Source organism: Lethenteron reissneri, unplaced genomic scaffold (assembly GCF_015708825.2).
Source record: "Lethenteron reissneri isolate LAM-NWPU_2019-01 unplaced genomic scaffold, ASM1570882v1 scaffold_1396, whole genome shotgun sequence".
NCBI lineage: Eukaryota > Metazoa > Chordata > Hyperoartia > Petromyzontiformes > Petromyzontidae > Lethenteron > Lethenteron reissneri.
In genome coordinates this window covers 203,565-213,400 of record NW_026891109.1, presented here as the reverse complement: position 1 = coordinate 213,400, position 9,836 = coordinate 203,565, and the positions used below count along the sequence as shown (strand labels likewise).

Below are 9,836 nucleotides of genomic sequence, written 5' to 3'. Positions count from 1 at the left end.
GACATGGCGGCCGGGCTGCCGCTCACCAACTACCAGCTGCCGCACCGAGTGGACGGCACGGGCTTCGTGGTGTACGATGGAGCCATGTTCTTCAACAAGGTCGGTGCCCGGCGCGGCGGAGAGATGTTGGCCACCTGATTTAGAATCCATGCACGTTTAGAGCGATTGGCTGCTGTTACGTCGCCACGTGATAAGCCACTTTGTGTGGTGAGCTGCAATTGCCAGGTCGTTGGCATACATAACGTGGTTGACCAATAGGGAGCCTAAATGTTTCTAACCGGCGAAGATGTTCCATTAGGGGGGTGCACGTTTCGCAAGCGTAGAGAAGGGAGGAAATTACCGCGGCCGACAAGACCTGAAGCTTCATGTGGAGCGAGAGACCAGGTAGCTTCCACACAGCGTAATGCAGCCGATGAAAAGATAATGGCGCTCGACTGATTAGGAGTGAGACCTCTGCTGTTAAGCTGGAGCCGGTCATGAGCACACTGGCCAGGTATGGGAAACTCTCCACTCTCTACACAACTGCCGCATCACCGATTGTGAGTTGTGGGAGTGGATTGTCCGATGGTACAAAATACCCAGGCAGGTGCTTAGTTTTGGTGGGGCTGATGGTAAGGCCCCACCTCTTAGTGGCAAGTTCCAGGTTCAGCAGCAGTGCCTCCAACTCCACCTCTGAGTGAGCAGCAATCACCAGAGCATCGGCATACATAACATGGTTGACCAATAGGGAGCCATCTCTTGACCGCACCCGGGCATCGATCAGCCTCCCATTGTATCTGTACCAGTTGGAAATTCCTCCGGTACAGCTACTGAAGGCTTCACGAACTACGTGGTCGAAATAGATGTTAAATCATGTTGGAGCCAGAGGACATCCCTGTCGCACCCCAAGGTGTACAGGGAATGGCTCTGACTCCTGGCCACGTAGTTTTACCCGGGCCAGCTCACCATCATGAAGGTCCTTAATGAGCATGAGCAGAGGGTCAGGGACTCCGAAAGCACGAAGAACAACCCAGAGCCCAGGCCTACTGATGGTATCATAGGCCTTGACCAGGTGAATGAAGCAGAGATGTAGGTCTTGTTGGAATTCCCTACACTTCTGCTGTAGTAGACGGACAGAAAATATGGCTTCTGTGTAGGACCGCCCTTTCATGAAACCACATTGGGGCTCCGCAAGCCTCTCCTCAGCGTGCCTAGCAAGGCGATGTTGAATAATTCTTGCCAAGACCTTTCCCGGCACACTGAGGAGTGAGATGCCCCTGTAGTTGTTACAGTCTGTGCGGTCCCCCTTCTTAAAGAGGGGGACCACCAGGGCATCCTTCCAATCCTGCGGAATCCGTCCAGTGGTCCAGACTGTTGTTATGATGTCATATAGGGTAGTCTGTGCACAAACGCCACCCTCCCTAAGCATTTCGCTTGGGAGATGATCTGTGCCTTTCCTGGTCTCAGACTCTGGATCGCCTTCAGTACTTCCTCAACGGATGGCACCTCAGCCAGCCACTCACAGGGGGTGAATTCCTCCTCCAATATATGAGGCACCGCAGCCTCAGCAGGGTCATCCCCACTTTGTGCCATGATGTTTTCCAGGCTGAGGGATTCCCCCTCCCCCAGGACCTCAGAAATGCTCAGCAAATCTGCAAACCTGTTCCTGGGGGTCTGAGATTGGATCATCGTTCTTTCCCCTAGTGATGGTAATAGGTGTGGCGCTGCAGGTTACTTTTTGATGGAGTTAAATACCGAATTGTGTTCGCGGGCCATTGAGGCAGATCTCATTTCCTCAGCAACCCGCGATCACCACCCATCATTGCAGCGCCTCACGGCTCTCCGAACCTACGAGCAAAGGCTGCGGTAAGCCTTCTCATTCTCTGACGTGGGATGCTGTAGCTGATGAGAGTGAGCCTGTCGCTTTTTCTCAACCATCTTGAACACCTCCTCTGTCAGCCAGGGTCTCTGGGGAGGTCTGGACCGCGTACCCAAAGCAGCCATACATACACACACACGCTCACACGCTCAGACACTCAAACACCTTCACACCTTCACCTCCACTCCCCCTCACACACTGTGAGGAGCGCCCCACGCACTTCACTTGTGCTCATCAAAGACAAAGATCCCCGTAAAGCCTTCAACACACTGTTGGGGCAAGTGCTGTTAGCGAGCAGCACCTATGATGGCCGGCGCAGCGTACGAGGGGGTGCTGTGGCCAACACCACCACGCCCGGATCTTTCACGCTCACACCTTCACCCACTCACACACGCACACACTCCCACTCTCCTCTCCCCCCCTCTCACTCTCACCTTTCCTCTCCCCACCCCCTCTCCCCACCCCCTCTCCCTCACACACACACCCACCTCTCCGCCACACACACACACGCTCACCTGACCTCCCCCTCGCAGGAGCGAACGCGCAGAATCGTCAAGTTCGACCTGGGCACGCGTGTCAAGAGCGGCGAGGCGGTCGTCCCCAACGCCAACTACTACGACACGTCGCCCTACCGCTGGGGCGGCAAGTCCGACATGGACCTGGCGGCCGACGAGAACGGCCTGTGGGTCATCTACGCCACGGAACAGAACGAGGGGCGCGTGGTGGTGAGCCGCTTGAACCCGTACACGCTGCGCGTCGAGGCCTCCTTTGAGACGGCCTACGACAAGCGCTCGGCCTCCGACGCCTTCATGGCGTGCGGCGTCCTCTACGTCCTGCGCTCCACTTACGAGGATGACGGCGACGGAGCGGCGAACGGCACCGCAGGAGGAGGAGGGGTGGGGGGGGGGACGAGCGACCGCATCGATTACGTGTACGACACCAACTCGCGACGGGATGCGCGCGTCTCCATCCCGTTCCCCAACCCGTTCCAGTTCATCACGTCGGTGCAGTACAACCCGCGCGACGGCGCCCTCTACGTGTGGAACAACCACCACGTGCTGCGCTACACGCTGCACTTCGGCCCGCTGGATCCCACTACAGGTGAGCGGAAGGGTGAGGCGGCGGCGTGGGGGTGGGTTGGAGGAGTGGGGGGGGGTGTAGAAGGGTGGGTGGTGGGGAGCGGTAGCGTAGCGGTGGGATTGCAGTCAAGAGTCCCGCTGTGTCTCGCAGTCCTACGGCGGTGTCGATGGAATTATCACAACAATAATAATGGTGGTGAGAATAAAAATAAATTTGCTTGCTCATGTCACTGCTGATGGAAGGGATTCTACTCGAGGGAGCTCTAGAGAGGGTACTTGGCCTACTCTTCCACACTAGCCAGACTCCTTTGAGAGGCGGGAGTACGGGGACACACTTTGGCCCAACATAGCGACCTACCCATCGAATACCAGGTGAGGTAGTTGACATCTCACCACGGAGAGAGAGAGAGACACACAAACCCCAAATATACAACAGCAGTTGTCAGGTTCGGGACCGAACCCACGACCTCCTGTATACCAGGCGAGGTAGTTAACATCTCACCACGGAGAGAGATGTTCCATTAGAGCGGAGCACAATTTGCAAGCATAGAGAAGGGAGTTTAGTTGGTTGTCAACAGACACTCGCTATTGCATTCACATTCGTCACAACGACTCAAAAGTGATTTTCTTGCTCAGAAAGAGCGTTGAGGCATTGGCGCTCATCTCCCGCTCACAACCCTGAGCCAGCGGTGGGAATTCCACCTTCCTATGGCGGGGACAAGTCTATCGCACAGGACAGTGTAATTCCATTCAGAGTGAGTGATTAAATCCAGCTGCTCGTTCAAAACTGACCAGAGGGTAGGAATACCTTTTGAACCAGAGGTAGGACCCATCTGTGGCCTGTGGCTTCACTTCACAAGGCACACAGCCGCATGAGGCCAACTACAGACGATTGTTATCCATCGCCGTGGGCAGTTTTTTTTCGTGGCACTAATCGTTAAACGACGCAACGCTCTCAAGTCGCTCCCATCACCGCCTCGTCTTGTTTTCTGTGTGCAGCAACTTCACTCAGGGTGACCTCGTAAGAGTAAAACTCTTAAATTGGGGCATGGGTTCGAAATCAACCCTGATGTCTGCTGTATATTTGGAGTTTGCGTGTTCTCTCTGGTCGTGTGGATTCTTCTTCGTGTTCTTTGGTGTTTCCCTCCACATTTAGAATCAACATCAACGCGTTCAGAGTGTTTGGCTGCTATAAATCTCCACGTGACGATGAGCCACTTGGTTGAGCTATCATTTGTGATATCCAGGTCGCTTCTGAACAAGAACTACATAGCTCAGTGGGGCCTTACCTGGTAAAATAAAAAAGTAGTTTAGTAGTTTTGTTTAAATTCGGGGTAAAACCTAGCTCCACACCTTTTCAACATGACCACTTACAGTACGTTCGTTTCATTACAACCTTGCAGTGACAGGATGGACTGAGGTGTTTGAAGTCCTGTTCGGCCCTCGGTGCGCGACAGATTCCCCAGTCATTCATTCCTCCCCACCCTCTCGTCTCCCCTCCTCGCCCCCCCGGCCACCGCCCCTCACCCAACTTTATCTGGAATGTTCTGGAAAATAGGTAAATTTAAAAATACCACTGTCCTGGTCACAAAAGCAAAGTTTGTTGGGAATAATAGCCATTTTCTGTACTTTTAGGCAGAAGCAATTAGGAAATATCGCTTACTACCCAGGAACAAAAACAAATTGTTACACAGTGTTATCAGAGCACGTTTGTTTGCATGTTTACCACAAGTACCGTGGGTGATTGTTGCAGACTTGATTCCTTGCAAAAGGCATCGTCTATTTGGGGTTTCAACATCTGAACACCTCCTGTTTGATTGCAAGAAAGGGGTGAAACCTGTTCTTGTTTTTCACACAGTGACCGACTTTGTTCGATGGTAGTGATCGGGGCAGTATGTGTGCGTACGTTGGAACTTTCTTCCGCGCCCTACGTAGCCGACTGCGCTAATCGGAGGTGCGTCAGAAGTCCTCCTTGTAGCCCCCCCCCGACCCCCCCCACGGGTCGAACTATGAAGCGGCACAAACTTTGAACTCTTCGGGACACCGGGGATGCCCTTCCTGAAACCGGGAACCTTCGTCAGAGGTCGCAAACGGGTTTTGATTCCTTACCCGTACCCGTACCCGGCCGTACCAGGGTCGCAAATGGGTACCCGTACCCGTACCCGGCCGGGTACAGGTAGCCGTATCCTACCTGTACCCGTACCCTACCCGAAACGAGTGACAAACGGTTATTCACCAGTGACTCACGGCCTACCCGTACCCTACGCGAAATGAGTGACAAATGGTTACTCACCAGTGACTTACGGCCTACCCGTACCCGTACCCTACGCGAAATGAGTGACAAACGGTTACTCACCAGTGACTCACGGCCTACCCGTACCCTACCCGAAATTAGTGACAAGCGGTTACTCACCGGTGACTTACGGCCTACCCGTACCCTACGCGAAATGAGTGACAAACGGTGACTCACCAGTGACTCACGGCCTACCCGTACACGTACCTGGCCGCACCAGGGTTGCAAACGGCTACCCGTACCCGTACCCGGCCGGGTACGAGTAGCCGGGTATCGGGTAGGGTACGGGTATCGGGTACCCGGTTGCGACCTCTGACGTTCGTCCAATCCAGGACATTTGGGAGCTCTGTGCCGCTGCTCTTGGGTTGTGAATGTTTGTGCGTTGAACTGTTTTCGCGCCGCATGTAGCCAACCGTCGATTGTGTAAATGTCAGTTGGTTGCGCCCGTGTCCTCAATATGGCCGTTGTTCTTTGTGTTTCCCACAATGCAGTGCACGAGAGTTCGACGATAGGGCCTTCCGGCGGAGGCAGCACCGCAAGTCCTCCGCGGAGCCACGTGGCAATGGTGCCGCCCATCCCTACGCAACTGCCTCAGGTAACGGTGGTGGTGGTGGTGGTAGCAGTAATAGTGTTGGCAGTAGTGGTGGTGGTGGTGATGGTGGTGGGGAGCAGTGGTGTAGCGGCTAGCGCTACGCTGCGCTACAAACCCGGCGACCCGAGTTTGATTCCCGCTCACGGCCAACACCGGTGACGATTATTTGAACCGGTCCTGGGACTCCTTTCCCAGATCGAATCAGCCTCAAATAAGTACCTGGCGCGGAGTGTAAAAACATGGTAGTGGTGGCGAGCGGTGGCGTGATGGTTGGCGCACTGCATCTCCGATCGGCACGGTTGGCTCCGTACGGTGCGAAAGAGGTTCAACTTACAACACTTGCGCTCGACTCTTCAATGGCGCGTCTCCACCGCAGGACACGACCGACGTGACACCGGGAGACGTGGCGCCCGCTGACGGTGGCCAGGGCAGCACCAGCGTGCCCACGTCCTGTCCCCCCACGCTCGCCCACGCCGTCCAGTGGCCCCAGCTGCTGCGGGGCAAGACGGCGGAGAGGCCCTGTCCTGCAGGCGCCGTTGGTGAGTCTGCCCGCCTGCCGCCTCCGCTCGACTCCCTCCGTCTCCCTCCGTCTCCCTCGGTCTCCCTCTGTCTCCGAGTCTCTATCTGTGTCTCTGTCTCTCACGTCTCCCTCTGTCTCCCTCTGTCTCCCTCTGTCTCCCTCTGTATCAATGTCTCTATCTGCGTGTGTGTTTCCCTCACATCTCCGTCTGTGTCCGTGTCTCTGTCTCCCACATTTTCCTCTGTCTCAGTGTCTCTATCTGCGTGTGTGTTTCTCTCATGTCTCCCGATGGCTGTAGCTCCATCTTTCTTTCTATTTGTCTGTGTGTGTGTGTGTGTGTCTGTGTGTGTCTGCGTGTGTGTGTGTCTGTGTGTGTGTCTGTGTGTATGAGAGGTGGTGTGTGTGTATGTGTGTGTATGTGTGTGTGTGTATGTGTGTGTGTGTCTGTGTGTGTCTGTGTGTGTGTCTGTGTGTGTATGTGTGTGTGTGTCTGTGTGTGTGTGTCTGTGTGTGTCGCTTTCTCTGCCCCCTGTCCCCTCGGTCTCCGTTTTTGTGTCTCATGGTCTTATGTCTGTAGACCTCTCTCTGCCTGTCTGTTTTTCTCTGTCACCCTCTCTCTGTATCTTTATCTCTTTGTGCCTCTTTGTCTATCTCTCTCCGGTTGTCTATCTCCTGCTGTCTCAGTCTCTCTTTCTGTATCCCCCCCCTACTCGCCCCCCTTTGTCTCGCTGTCTCAGTCTGTGTCGGCCTACACCAGAGACAGCAGCCTTCTTTCTAAAGCTCCCACCTATAGTCAGACTCATCCCCACCAGAGATGAGCCCAATGATGGTGGTGTCGTCCGCAAACTTCAAGAGTTTGACGGAGGGGTGACTGGAGGTGCAGCTGTTGGTGTACAGGGTGAAGAGCACAGGGGGAAGGACGCAGCCCTGAGGAGATCCGGTGCTGATGGACCGGGAGTCGGAGACTTGTGTTCCCAGCCTAACGCACTGCTTCCTGTCAGACAGGAGGTCTGTGATCCACCTGCAGGTGGAGTCGGGCACGTTCAGCAGGGAGAGCTTGTCCTGAAGCAGGGCAGCGATGATGGTGGAGTCCAGGTGCTGTAGGGTGAAGTGGAAGGCCATGTTAACTGCGTCATCCACAGACCTGTTGGCTCTGTAGGCAAACTGCAGGGGGTCCAGGAGAGGGTCTGTGATGGCTTTGAGGTGTGCCAGCACCAGGCTCTCAAAAGACTTCATTACCACAGAGGTTAGGGCGACGGATCCGTAATCATTAAGTCCTGTTGGCCTTGGCTTTATGGGCACAGGGATGATGGTGGAGGACTTGAGACAGGCTGGTACATGGCGTGTCTCCAGTGAGGCGTTGAAGATGTTGGTGAACACCAGAGACAGCTGGTCAGCGCAGTGCTTGAGGGTCGCTGGAGAGACAGAGTCCGGCCCAGCTGCTTTGTGTGGGTTCTGCCTCTTGAAAAGTTTTTTTAACTTCTCCCTCCTGAATGGAGATAGTTGTCTCTGTAGTGTGGGGTGGGATAGGGGCCTCTTGGGTGGGAAGGGGTAGTTCAGGACAGTCCAATTGTCTTTCAAATCTGCAGTAGAACTCGTTCAGGTCGTTGGCTAGGCGGGAGTCGTTAGTGGTGTGGGGGGCTCTGGGCTTGTAGTTGGTGATCTGCCTGAGCCCTCTCCAGACAGAAGCAGAGTCGTTAGCAGAGAACTGGTGTTTTAGTCTCTCTGAGTACAGTCGTTTAGCCTCTCTCACCGCCTTGCTAAACCTTTTCTTCGACTCTTTGAATCTGTCTCTATCCCCACTCCTAAACGCTTCCTCCTTCTCCAACCTCAACCTTCTGAGCTTTGCTGAGAACCAGGGCTTGTTGTTGTTGTTGAAGTTCACCTTGGTGCTTGTTGGAATACAGCAATCCTCACAGAAGCTGATGTACGACGTCACAGCCTCTGTGAGTTCATCCAGGCTATTGGTAGCAGTCGTGAACATATCCCAGTCAGTACAGTCCAAGCACGCCTGCAGATTCTCCATAGCCTCACTGGTCCACTGATTCGATGTCCTCACAGCAGGTTTACAGAGCTTTAGTTTGTGCCTGTATGCAGGAATCAGGTGGACCATGGCATGGTCAGAGTGTCCCAGTGCTGCTCGGGGGATTGCGTGGTAGGCTCTACTGACTGTAGTGTAGCAGTGATCCAGGGGTTGGACCAGATGGCGTCATCTTTGGGAGAGAGGGAGGAAGGAGGTGGGAGTGGAGATGGAGCGTGGTAGCTTCAGGAGAGAGGGAGGAAGGAGGGAGATGTGGACGGGAGCTAGCGAGGGGTCGTGTCGGGTGAGAACTGTGGAGAGAGAAAGAAAGAATAAACGGCAAGCAGCCCTGAGCGAAGACCTGGTCTCCGCGTGGATCTAAATACCCGGGGTGTCCAGCATGAAGACTCTACAATTGATGTCGGAAGTGGCCGTCGAACCTTCGCAACAGGGACATAAACATTAGCTGGCATCGTGTCAAAAGCGACTGCTAAGAGGAAGAACGTACCAGCGGTGCTTTCGGACGAAGACGACGCCATCGACGGAGTCGGGGACACTGGAGATGCGGCCTTCTGCGCCGCTGCTGACAGCACAGGAGGCGGCCGGTGGTGCTCCCCAGCCGCCCAGCTCGGCGAACTCGGCCAGCTGTTCGCATCGGCCACACTGTCGCTGGGCGCTCAACTCTGGACTGGTTGTCGGGGTTCTGGCAGCTGCCGTTGGATGAGGACTCTAAGCCCAAAACGGCCACTTCCGACACCATTTTAACTGCCTCCCGATGGGTTTCCATTCCGCCCCGGCCACTTTTCAGCATCTTATGGAGATGCTCTTAGCGGGTCTTCAATGGGACTCGTGCCTCACATACTTGGATGATGTCATCGTTTTCAGCCGGACGTTCGAGGGACACCTACAACAGTTGCGGTCGGTCTTCATTAAGGTGTGGGCCGCTAACCTCAATGTTAATCCCCAAAAATGCCATTTCCTGCAATCGTCGGTTAAGTGCTTGGGTCACGTCGTGAGCCCATCAGGGGTGGCTACCGATCCCAACAAAACTGAGTGCGTGCGCGCGTGGCCGACCCCTAAGTCTGTTGCGAGGGCTCCGTTATTGACCCTCCTGTACGGTCCTCCTCATTCAGTGGGACGCAGAATCCCAGAGGTATTGTGTCGTCTTGCCCACGGTCCTCCGCGGGAAGCTTAGCCGGGTTGTTCACGGTAAAGTGATGCACTTGGGGTTTCAGAAGACTGCTATTGGCCGGGTATGGAGGATGACGTGGCACTTTTGGTAAAAGGTTGCCAGGACTGCCCGTCATAAGCCGCCGGTTCGGCAGGATGTGTCCCCGCTGCAGACGGGTCAACGGGCTTTCGACACCCTGGGCCCCTTCCCGGTTTCAAAAAGAGGCCATAACTATCTCCTGGTCGGGGTTGAGTATCTCACCCGTTGGCCTATGGCATGGGCCTTGCCAGATCAGTTGGCCAC

At 55.0% G+C, this 9,836-nt stretch overlaps 1 protein-coding gene across 1 annotated transcript in view; it reads left to right on the top strand.

Annotated features, from left to right (window-relative positions):
- Positions 1 to 3: 3 nt before the first annotated feature.
- Positions 4 to 9,836, top strand: part of LOC133362177 (adhesion G protein-coupled receptor L3-like) — a gene marked incomplete at its 5' end in the record, with an annotated part of 41,956 nt that continues 32,123 nt past the window's right edge. Inside the window, 4 exons of the mRNA XM_061581129.1 lie at positions 4 to 99; positions 2,392 to 2,959; positions 5,722 to 5,825; positions 6,199 to 6,361. Of these exons, the coding sequence (XP_061437113.1) occupies positions 4 to 99; positions 2,392 to 2,959; positions 5,722 to 5,825; positions 6,199 to 6,361 (931 nt within the window). The remainder of the gene's footprint in view (positions 100 to 2,391; positions 2,960 to 5,721; positions 5,826 to 6,198; positions 6,362 to 9,836) is intronic.